Source organism: Struthio camelus, chromosome 9, assembly GCF_040807025.1.
Source record: "Struthio camelus isolate bStrCam1 chromosome 9, bStrCam1.hap1, whole genome shotgun sequence".
Taxonomy (NCBI): Eukaryota; Metazoa; Chordata; class Aves; order Struthioniformes; family Struthionidae; genus Struthio; species Struthio camelus.
Genome location: NC_090950.1, coordinates 3,676,432 through 3,688,612, shown reverse-complemented (window position 1 = coordinate 3,688,612; position 12,181 = coordinate 3,676,432). Strand labels below are relative to the sequence as shown.

General features: G+C 39.0%; 1 protein-coding gene across 5 annotated transcripts in view; it reads left to right on the top strand.

Annotated features, from left to right (window-relative positions):
* FARP2 (FERM, ARH/RhoGEF and pleckstrin domain protein 2) overlaps positions 1-12,181 on the top strand; it is a 92,269-nt gene that overhangs the window by 41,020 nt on the left and 39,068 nt on the right. For 3 of the 5 annotated variants that reach the window (XR_011142747.1, XR_011142745.1, XM_068953740.1), the window contains exons 8-11: positions 7,134-7,281; positions 8,282-8,377; positions 10,082-10,245; positions 10,450-10,518. Coding sequence is in view for 2 of the 5 variants with exons in the window: in XM_068953740.1 (XP_068809841.1) it covers positions 7,134-7,281; positions 8,282-8,377; positions 10,082-10,245; positions 10,450-10,518 (477 nt within the window). In the remaining 3 variants the exon portion in view is untranslated. The remainder of the gene's footprint in view (positions 1-7,133; positions 7,282-8,281; positions 8,378-10,081; positions 10,246-10,449; positions 10,519-12,181) is intronic. The other 2 variants (XR_011142746.1, XM_068953741.1) reach the window with 1 other exon arrangement.

Here is a 12,181-nt window from a genome sequence, read left to right as displayed (position 1 = left end):
AAGATTTGTGTGTGATGACTTGACTTAAATGCTTGTGGCAAGAGGAAGGAAAGCCAAGTGGCAAGAGGAATGACAGCACGGTTTAAATTTCTATGCTTTTCCAAATATGGTGGATCATAGCAGTTTTATTAGTGGCATTTATAAGAGGATAGATGATAACAAAAAAGCATTATTTGTTGTTATTATACAAATGAAATGTGTATTAGTTCTAAGATAGTTTCTTTGAGAGAGCAAGAGAGACAGGAGAAAGACAGAATTTCTGGGCAGTGATTTTGCTCAAGTGATCTACAATGTACTTCTAATAATGTAACAAAGAAAGCTAACATGAAAATGCATTGTTTGTTTTAAGCAAAATTATTCTTAAGAATTTCCAGTTTGCAAAGCTCACCTTGCCATCAAATACATAAAACTTGCATTTGCCTAAATAATTAGAAATAAATTACATTGTACTCATTCATTGTACTCATTGTACTCAGGCTTTATGCTTTAATGCATTAAAAAAAAGAGAAGGATAGGAGGCAGTGGGGGAGAAATACCTTTATCAGAATTTGTGCAACACCTAGTCCTACAGTTGAAAAGAAGCATTTTCGAAATGAGCAAAATTTATTGGTAGCAAAGAAACTATTGACTACAACTATTAAATTATCATGAACATGGAGTTAGGAACTGCAGAAGTGCATGCTTTACTAGAAACGTCCACTTCTCCCACCTTGTCCATTCAGTGTACCGTAAGGTCGTATGTTTTATAGTCTAATTAAGATGATCTTAAAATGGGATTAGTGGACCTCTGCTCGGTGGTGTGCAGGGTAAAATAGTTTGAGGAGTAAGAGGAAGATTTGGGGTAGAAGGGAGACGTGGTACATGTGAAAGATAAGTCGACCTTTTATGAGCAAAGTAGTACTCAGAAGATCGCAGTGTTTGTATCGCATGATCTATGCGCAGCGCAAATTTTTTTTTAATCATAAAATATTAATAACGATGAGACATTTCAAACTATTGCTTGTCATAACTGTCCCTCTAACCTCTCATGTGCAGTTCTCAGGGTTGACAGCTTAAATCAGGAGAAAGTTTTTAATAAAATAGTGGTAGAAGAAATTAGTTTTACCTTATAGGTCTTTTTTTCTCTAATTTTTGCGATCTTGTGTTTTAGGATTTAGCTCTTTGAAGTGCTTTAATGAGTTGTGAATATCCACGCACACAATTCAGAGTTCACAGTGGTCTATCATAATCTAAATACAGTATTAGGCATTTTCCTTTTACTCTGCACACTCAGGGATTGCTGCTGACTGACTTTAAGGCAAAACTAGGAGGTTTTTCAGGGTAACGTCTGTACTTAAAGCTGAGATACGTCCTATAATATTAGAAAATCAGTTCCTGCCTATTTCAGTAACTGGTTATGTGCTTTTTGCGGTCGTTCATTTTCAGTTGTGCAGTTGCAAGGTATCTGTACTGACAGTATTTCAGCTTTGTTGTTGCTTGATGCGATTCGATGTTTCTTTCTCGTTTTCTGCCTTTGAAACTTTGAGGTGCAGGTGGGAATGACGAAGGAACAAACTAAATGTTGTTTCGAAGTAATTTACCATGAAGTATGCTAGGATTCTTCATCTTGGAAAGATAACTGATGGAGAAAAATCATTTTTTTTGGTAGAAACACTTCATTATTTCTCACAGGTCAAGAGAAAGAAGCGCAAAAACGATTGGGCAACAACTTTAAAACAAAAGAAAAGGAGAAACGTCTTTTGTTGTACCGCTCATAGTGATGTTGTCACGCTGCTGCAAGATGTTGTGGAGTTTAAAGCTACGAACGGGTTCAAAAAAGCCTTTGGTAACATCATGGAGTGTAGATCAGTGGCTTTCGAATTGGACGTGAAATATGTGATTTGGTGGTTCTGGGGATAAACGTCGCCAGAACAAGCACAGGACGGTTCTTTGTTAAAAGTGTCTGCATCTGATTGAATTGCTTCTGCTTGCTTTTAGTTTTCTTGTTTTCCTTCTCTTGGCTGAAAGGTGGTGTCTGTCTTCTGAGCCGCGGTCTGGTGATTTTATTAATGAAGCCTGAGCTCTTTTCAGACAAACTACTTTTCATCACTCTGCACTGTCAGGAAACTTGTGCTCTGGCCGATCAGGGGAAAGGCACGGGATAGCTGGTGGGAAAAGCTGCCTTACCTCAGGAGTGGACTTTCAGTAGTTTAATGAAAATTGCAATGCAACATAACTATGTTATTAAAATTATTGCAAGTCTTAAGAAATGTGATGAAAGCATACATTCAGAGCATGTTACGATTAAAAACCGAGGCAGTTGGGTTAGAAAGTGTTGCAATCAAACGTTAGGGATACCTGAGTGTCTTGGATACGTGTTTTAAATCTCCTTGCTTCTTTGGAAAATTGTTATTAAACAGATGTAATTTTGGAAGCGTTGCAATTCTAAAAATAGCTGCGACTTCCTTACACGTCTCTGCTCTCTTCCCTTACCGTATTAGTATTGGCTACCCTTTTCCATTTTTAGTAAGATTTGTGAAGGTCCCACAGTTTCTCAAAGTTTGCATGCTTTTTTCCACATTTGCGTTGCGGGGAGCACATGAGAGCATGGGATTTGGGCTTTTGTCGCCTTCCAGGCAACGCAGAGTGCTGTTAAACGAACAAAACGTTTCTGTTCCCTCTCTCGTCGTCCTTGCCCTTCACGTTTTCTTTTTGATTTTCATTTTTTTATTTCCTTCATTTCGCCTTATTATTCCCCCGCTTATCCTTAGCGGACTGATATATTTTCCAGCTAATGCTTGTTTATGAAAGAGCCTTGCCATAGAAGTGTTGCCTCCAGAAAAAGAAAACGGGCCATTTCTGGCAGGGTGGCTCATCTCCAGCTTGCTGCTGCGTTAGCTTCTTTTTGTCTCAGTTTTCCTGTCTCTGCAGCCCTTGCTGTGCTTTGAACACCCTTGCTTATGTTCCAGCGCGCTCGGCTTTTCCGTGTCGTACCGAGTTGGGAAGGCGGGTTTGGCTTTCCCAGCCTAGCAGCGCGGCAGCGATTCCTTTCGGCAGAGCCCGCGAGTTGTGGAAGCGCGAGAGCGCGTGTGCCTTCTCGGCTGGCGCTTCATCTCTTTGGACTGATGCTGCGAGCGTCTCTTCACGTTAAAGAATTGTGTTTTGATTTGTATATAGCTTCCCCTTAGCTAGTAGAACTGGTGGAAGACCCCAGAGCTGAATGACCCGGAGCCTGTGTTTCCGATCCGTTCTGTATCAAAAGAAGAACAAATACACTGCGATGGTTGTATTCAGAAAGACGGGACTGTAAACCTGTTTTCTCTTGAATATCCTTTTTTTTTTTTGCATGAGGTTGTTTTCTTTGGTTCTCACAGGTGTAGGAATACGGCTTTTTCATTTAACTCTGCAAATGTATTAACTGTAAAGAAGACGAGTTATAGTTTTGGTACAGCATGTTAGTTACTTGCTTCAGCAGGAATCTGAATTAACTGTAGCTGTTTTGTTTCTATGGTAAGTGTGTGTTTTGAAGACGGTGTATTAGTGGTGATGCAGTTAAATCCTGGCATCCCCAGTACTCAAAATATAAAGCTTACTGCCTTCCTGCAGGTAGTGAAGTAGAATACTTGCGACAAGGTGATTGTGGTCCAGGATTAAACATGCGAATGGATACATGGAAAGAAGTGTTAGTGCTGTTTTGCTTGATGGACTTTTTTCTTTTTTTACATAATTTACTTGCATCCGGACGACCGTGTTGCTGTGGGTGTGTGTATGTAAATCAGGAAAGAGAAGATTTGTTAGATTTGTGTTGTGTTTACCGTTATCCCCCATCTTTCACAAATTGGTAGCTTAGTTGTCATAATTTAAATTCTTTCTGGAAATGTGATGTTCATGAATTGTTTGCAAATTTTGCGGGAATCTGAAATTCTATTTTTTCTACTCTAAGCAGTCTTTAAACGTGCAGAGTTTTGAGTCCTTCATCTTTAAAATTCTGCATTAATCACTGGTTTTAGAAGCTCTGTAAATCACAGATCATTTCTCAGCATCTGTTTTGACCTGATTGCCTGCAATTACCACGTGAATATTGTAACACTGTGCAAATATTTGCCTGTATGGATGTATGTAAGGAACCTTTACTTTAAAACCTGTTGCAATGACAGCAGTTTTTGCTGGAAAACACTTTTAATAGGTAGTCTGCTGTCCATTGACCTGGGGAAGACTAAGCAGATTTATCTGCTTAATGGATGAACAAAATTAGACCAGATTGTTTTCAGGATGGTCCGTGCAGCTTAGTCTACAGCAAACATCTGAGGATAATTACTCTGAAACTGCTTCTCATTTGTAAACGTTTGTTGTGCGGTGTGAGCTGCTTGGCATCGTTCCTAGCTTTCCTCGCTCCAAACTCTGTTCCTCCTTTGGTAGGAACAGGCGGGTTTTGTATATGAGAATTATTCCTTAAGATTTTTTCTTTTTCTTTTTTTTTTTAATTCTTTCTGAGATGCGGTGTGCCTTTGATTGTATCTGATAGGTCAGAACGTACGAAAACCAGCAGTAATTCTACATCAGTTGCATACTGGACTGCTCATCAAGAATATTTTTTTATAGGATAGTCTCCAATTTTCTAGATGCCATTTTATCTTAATTTTTGCTTCCCTTCCACCCCCTCCCAGACCCCCCAAACTCCTGGAAACCTTAACATCCTCTTGCAAAGACAAAGGACCGTATTCATTCCTGACGTAGCTCTAGTCGGAGGAATTACAGCAGGAATTAGTGGGGGTGGTAGTTAAGCGCGGTGTTCTTAGCATGCAGCTCGAGAAGCTGTTGCCAAAATTAATATTTCTGATCTCACGTTTTTGTCTTGTGTGCGTGTAACTAATAAACAGAAGCCACGGAGCAGAAACCACAGAATAGATGTTAAAAACGCTTAAAGCTAGTATGAAAGTGCTTATACCAGCACGAACCATTTCAACAAGGGGAAGACAAATCTGCTTTACCGGTGTAAGCTCTTTGACAAAAGTGGTGTTATGGGGTAGTAAGACTGGTAGGAATAAGAATACAAGGCTTTTTCTGTGCTATGTGTGAGGACATTTACTAAGAATCAGGAGAAGCATTATTTCCTCTAACAAGTTCCTTTTTTTTGTTGTTTAAAGGAGATCATGCTAAATAAGCTTTATGATTTAACTTTGTGTTTTAGAGATGGTTCCGACATGCAGTTGCGATATCGTAGTCATCCCTGTTTCTGGTAAATTAAATTGCAATAATCATGCACTTTATAGTCAATGTACAGTTGAAAAAGTCTATATAGAAAAAAAGGTTGTTTAATCTAAAACATGACTACAGACAGGTAGAAGGAGGTATTTTTATGGAGAATGCCTAGCAAGGGAAGATGGGGTAGCAGGAGGTTTTATTTAGTACTGATGTTGTGGTTGGCTCTACATAGTACACCAAAATAGATCATGCTGCAAATAGTTTATCATCTATTTTAGTGGAACGGGATACATATTTATGGAAGGAAGGCGATTTCTTGGAAAACGGGGTTTTAACGTTATACATGACTGTACGTGCAGAAATCTAACCTGCTTTCACCTCTAGCTGGCCGTAAGTAAGAATCGATGGCTGTTCTCTCGCCTGTCTCTCCCTTGTTCCATTACGTTTCTCCTGGGAAACCTGCGTGTTGTCCCAGTGCGTCCTCTTGAGTTAAATGCCCTAGTGAAGACGCAAATGTAGCACTTACTTTGAAGTAATGTAACATTTGTTATTTCCAATCTATTCCAGCAGAGAGAGAGTGGGGTGACGTTATGCAACTGTGGCTGGGATAATGTCCCGTCATAATGCCCAGACAGGTGGTTTTCTTCCTCTTAATTTTGCAGCACAGTTGAAGTATGCTCTATAGCAAGCGCTCCTTAAACCGCACAGCGATATTTTTTTGTTCTCTGAATGTCTTAAAACCCCAGTCTGCACCCACCCCACGTGATACAAACAGTTTTGACTCGTAAGTAAAAATACTCATCATCAGAAGTACGGGTAATTATCCAGATCATTTTAAAGCTTGTGAACTTGATTTATTTCGAGGCAGGCCATTTTTGGCTCTTAGCCCTCGCAAGAATTTCTCGGTGGCGTGAGAGCTCTGTACTACTTCCAGCGTCACGGATGCAAGATGCTTTAGCCGCGTGCTTGTTTTGATCCACGGTCTTTATCTGTTCTGTGCGTTTGCTGTCCTGACAAGCCCAGCTGGCTTGTCTGTAGACTTCCTCCCACTCGCTGGCTGCAAGTTTTCTGCTCCCTTGTTGCTTCGCGAAACATCGGGGTGGGGGGGGGGAAATGCACTCGAGCCGGTAAACTCCCCCTCGTGGAGGAAAATGGAAGAAGAGGTCAGGAGGCCTGTTCTTGATAACGCAGGAAAACCGAACGTCAGTTGTTTGACTTCAGCAAACTGGCAGAGCAATAGCTGAATGCCGAAGGCAGCGGCTGCAGCATGGCAGGATCTGCAAGGTTCTCTGTGTTACTAGTTCGGACCTTGCCGCGCGCTCAAAAGGAGCCGCTGCATTCGCCTAGAACTTGCTCGTGTTCTCAACATTATTGCAACACCGGTTGTTACTTTAAAAACCATTTTAAAAGTCTTTCTCTGGATTCTTTGGCCAGGAGGCGATTGCCCAGCCAAAGACCGGGGAGATGTACCGCACCCAGGTTTAGTAGTGTTATTGGAATAATTCTAACATAACCTCCTAACCCTTTTGAAATTTGTTATTCTGTTGCCATATCTCCTTTGTTTCCATCATGCTGGTATGTAGCATTTTCATCTTGCTCTGTTTTCTCTGGTTCTAGTAATACAACTGCAGATAGAAGCAAGGAAAATGAAGAGCGTTGTGGATTGAATCATGATTTAATGAACTTCATTGCTCCTAAACTAAAAAGCGGATTGACGTTTTTTTTCAGTGCATCTGTGAGATACGTTTTGGGTTGCCCGTTTGGTAATGCATGTTGCTCCTATCACAAAGGTTACTTTTACTTAACTTGGGGTGAAACTGCCAGGCGTGATTAGATAGAAAATGCTGATGTAGTGCCAGAGTTACGGCTTAAGTACTTTAGCCATGTTGGCAATGTTGTACTATCAAATTGTTCTCAACTTTTTTTTGTTCTTTTGTTCCTCACTACAGGGGTCAAACTCCTGCTGAATCAGACTTTCAAGTGCTTGAAATTGCTCGGAAACTGGAGATGTATGGTATTAGATTTCACCTTGCCTCTGACCGTGAGGGCACAAAAATTAATCTAGCTGTTTCACACATGGGTGTACTAGTATTCCAGGTAAGGTGGAGAAAGCATACCGCGTACCTGTGTCTGTCTTTGGATTAGAATATCTTGGGAGTCAGTCTTTCATTTTAATTTCAAGTGTTGACTTGAAGACACTCAACTGAATGTCATTTAGGCCCCCAAATTATTGTTTTAATAACATGTAATGTTATTTTAATGTTACAATATATTATTGTTGGAATAATGTCACTGTTAACGTGTAGAAGTTTCACGGAAGTCATTGGACCGATTAAGGTTACTACTTTTGCTGAGAGAGGTCCCCTTTGCTTAGATTTTTGGGACTGAGTGAGGCAGTGAAGGAAGGACTGATGTTGGGCAGCAGACTTCATTTTGTCAGAGTGAAGTTAGAGCCTGCTTTTTGCCACTGATGAATAAGATGGCAATTTGTGAGCAAGAAAGCTTGCAAGGATTCCTTATGTGCGTGGCAGCTGCTCCTCAACATATTGTCCTGCTGAATTAGAAATGGGGGAGGTAGCCTTTGGGTTTGTTCCTCTAATGATCAGTACTTTAAAAGCTACGATGTCACTTGTATTCCAGTTGTGCTTTCTCTCGCAAGTGCAAGTCTCAAAACCTGAGATTTTGCAGATATTGAGTGAAGTTAGGAAAAATCAGCTTGGATGAGCATGTAGCGCTCTCTAAGCGGCGCAAGGGAAAAGGAAAGCCTGTTAAATAAAATACAAATCTAATCTTGCTTCTGCTGTGTAATATCCTGAATATTGATGAAGTTAAAATTTTCTTTTCCCTCCTCTTAAATTTTCAAGATTTCTTAAATTTGATTCTAGTGTCCACTCAGAGACATCATATCGATTGTAGTTATCCCTATTTTGAAGTATAAAGCTGTCTAAAGGAATGCTTTTAGAAGAAACAAGGACTGAGTAGAATGGGTTGGCATAGGGTGGGGTGTGCGCGTGTATGTGTGTATATGCATGCAACAATGTTGTTTGTTGCTGTTGCTTCTGAAGCTTGTGCTTTAACTTTTACTGTTTTAATTCAGGGTAATACGAAAATCAACACCTTCAACTGGTCTAAGGTCCGTAAACTAAGCTTCAAGAGGAAAAGATTCCTTATTAAACTCCACCCAGAGGTCCGTGTAAGTTTTACCGTAATAATAGGCTTGACAGTGTATAAATATATATATATATATTCATAAGTATTATCAGAAACACTAGAACCTGTAATTTTACAAAACATCTTCACTGGGGTAGGTTTGGCTTCATCATTAAAGTAAAAACCTCTTCCTTTCTCACTCTGTCTTCATTTTGCATTTCTTAGATTTTTATATTCCACCTTGGTTTATTTTGGACATAGACGTACACATGTGTAAATCTGAGATAGAAAAAAAATGGAAGTATTCAATCTGTGTACTTTTTCTCTGAAAAAAGTTACATTTAGTATGTGCATTGTATATAAATGTGTTTATTGCTTTAAAAGTTTTCGGGGCTACAGTCTCCTCTTTGCATTGTGAAGAGGGAAACAGAAGTTCAACCGAAAGGTTGTGTGAACTTGGAACAGTGGAGGAAAGTCAGTCAGAAGCTCTTTGACGTATGAAAGGTCTGGGCAGCTATGTTGAGTGGGATAGCGCGCGGTATCCTATATGCAGGGTTGAAGCGCGAAGGGTCAGAACTGGCGTGGACATTCTATGTACTAAGGACCCAAAAGCTGAAGCAAAACTGGCAAATTAATACATGGAAGTTAATCTCATATGAGCTCTCTCTCTCATCCATTATAATGAAAATGAGCTAAGATAACTTAAGCGATTGAAATAGTAAATCTTCGTTCGGACAAAAGCGCGTTAGGGAGTGCTTTTGGCTTTAGCTCCTTAAGAGAACAATTTAGTACGCTGCTATTAGAAGACAATTGTTTTATATGACTGTTTCCTTTAGGAATGTGGTGACTATATTGCGCTTGAGTGGCAAGGGGGTTACAGAGTCCCTTGATTTGAATGGAAAGAAAGTAACCTAATGCACCTCAGGAAACAATAGTTGGCTGAGATCGTATTGTTGGAACTTAAAATTAAGAAACAGATGACTACTTTTACTACAGCTTTCTCTCTTTTATGTGCCTGTGTAGCAGAAGTGTTGCTTTATTTTTCGTGCTTGGCTATAGTAGTACAACAGGCTTTTGTATCATAGATGTCACCATAGTTATCGTTGCTTCCACACTGGATGACTAGATTATACAACATAGGGTGTCTAGTAATGAATTTGTGTCTAATACAACGTAAGGTTGTATTAGAGTGAAGAAGAATATATGCCCAACATGGTTATACGCAACACAGAAACTTGATTCAACACACACTAGCTGCAGGTACAGTAGAGTGTTTCCCAAAGAGACCCTCAGAAAGTTGATGTGATAACTGTGTTCTGAAATATGCAGTATCTTTCAGTCTCTTCTAAATCTCAGAAAGTGAGACAAGCATCAGAACTTTTATGAAAAAAGTATTTTAAAATAACTACTGCTGCACTTAAATTTTTTAGTTTGTTTCAAATTGCTAACTTTATAGTCTGTGTTTCTTCACGTGAATTATATCCAACATATTTCTAAAGTCTTAGTCAAGTAGTATATTTTAAGCCTTTTTACATTTTCAAGGTAACTACATTGTTTTGAAAACTGCTAAATGATTTTAAACTGCATTCAAAATCACAGCCACTGCTTTAGAGAGCGTGAGGTGTGACTTATGAAAATACTGCATCTCATTGCAGTTCAGTACTTTTGGTTGGCATATATTTGCTTTTCCCTGTTCAGCTCCATTGCCATTTTATGTGCTACTTGGGCTTTTGTATTTTGTTCCCAGGGCCCATACCAAGATACACTGGAGTTTCTTTTGGGAAGTAGAGATGAGTGTAAAAACTTCTGGAAAATCTGTGTTGAATATCACACGTTCTTTAGGCTGTTTGATCAGCCAAAGCCGAAGGCTAAAGCGGTGTTCTTCACCAGAGGGTCTTCGTTCAGATACAGGTAGGGAGAAACATAACGAATTTACTAAAATTGAACTTTTTATAACTTATAAAATGAGAATAAAAGGAAAAAGTATTCTAAAGTAATTCCACTTAAATTAAAGACGGCAGAATCTTTCACAGATTTATAAAAACTTTGCTCTAAACCTGACCATAATTTTTATCTACTACATTTCATAACATTTGTACTTTTTTGGCTTCACAGTGGACGAACGCAGAAGCAGCTAGTGGATTATATTAAGGACAGCGGGATGAAGAAAACTCCATACGAAAGGTAAATGCAAAGGTTTTTGTAAGGTAAAATGTTACAAAGGAGAGATTTCAGAATGCCTTTGTTTCCTGAATGTCAAAGTTTTTAATTCGTGCTTGGAGGCCCTGTCTTTTGCTGACTTTTTGATTACAAAGGTCTACTTCAAATTTAAGGTAGCTGAACTAATTTTTTTGCCAGTTTATAATTTCATGATGATGCAGAGACGCTTATGGAAGTTTTAGTATTGCATTTTAATGTTTGTGGACAATGTGTGACTTAGCCATCTAGAAGTTCTGTGAAGATGCAATGAGGTTAGTGGGGACTTGTATCTGTTCTCTGTATTCACGTGGTTTGGCCAAAAGGTAATGGTACTTGAGACTCTGGCTTCTTCCACTCTTTCTGAAACTGATTTAGCCTAATGTGTTTCAAGATTATGCTTTCACAAATTAACAGCATGTACCATAACATTAACAATGTGTTGCATATGTTGTCCTAGTATTTATGTAATCACAAGGTGAATCAGTTCAGCTCGCAAACAGGGCAGTGGAGCAGTGGCAGGGGGAGCTTGGGTTCCTTTTTTGGCAGTACTGAGCTGCAAATTTGAGTCAAGCCATGCTGTCGTCATCACTTTTTGGGAGCCTTTTTACACGTTACAGTGTTTTGGCAAAAGGATGCGCGTGAACAGCTGAAGCAGTAACATTGAACTCCCAACTTAAATCCAGATGGACGTGATCGTGGTTTTCTGTTCGTGAACATCATTTCCTCTTATTGTTCTGTGCATGATGTCATGCCACTTGCATCCATTGGCAGTATTGGATCCTTTCTCTAGAGATCATGTCTTGAGAACAAACTGAATACTCCTGTTGAAGACCACTGACACTTACAGATATTATCTGATTTAGGATATGATGCAAAGCAAAGTAATTTTAAATGACATTCATTAATAATATGCTTCTTTGACCTTGAGTGTCAGAATATACAGATGGAAAGTTGAAGCATGGAGAATGTTATGTCTAAAATTACACTAGTAACCAGTGGTAGAGCACATAATTGAACTTGCAAGTCTTCTGCAAGTCTGAAAACACGGCCTTAAACATTCCTTCTCTTCTAAAAATTTAAAAGGTTTGAAAATGAAAAAAGTTTTGAAATCAAATAATTTTACAGTGAAAATGCCTTTACTTACTTGGCTATGAAATTCTGTCTACTGTAGGAAACTCCTCATAGTTTCTTATCTGAAAGATTATATGAAATTTAACAGGGTTTTCAAAAAGTTTGCATTAATCTCTGCTATTAATGAATGTTTTGAATAGCTAGGACTCTGGTTGAGCTCCTTCTCTGGATGAAAGATTTTTTCCTAGTAAATAATTACTATAGAATGAATCTAACCATCAATGTTATGTAAGATACTACTTTTTCGAATGTAATATATAGGCTGCTGTATGCTGTAAGTTACATGGTTGACTGAAAGATGAATTATTTTTGTAATTGTTGTAGATGAACCTGTTCTGTTGTGAAGCTAAACGTTTGTGGGTTTGTCATACTGATGACAAAGGAAGAAACTAAACTAAATGCTATTTAGTCTGTTCTTTTGTCCCGTTTTGCTCCCGTTCTGTAGTGGTATGAATGATCTGAATCTTGCTTCATTCCATTTTCTGTACGTTTCTTGCACCTGCGTTGTTTAATTTAA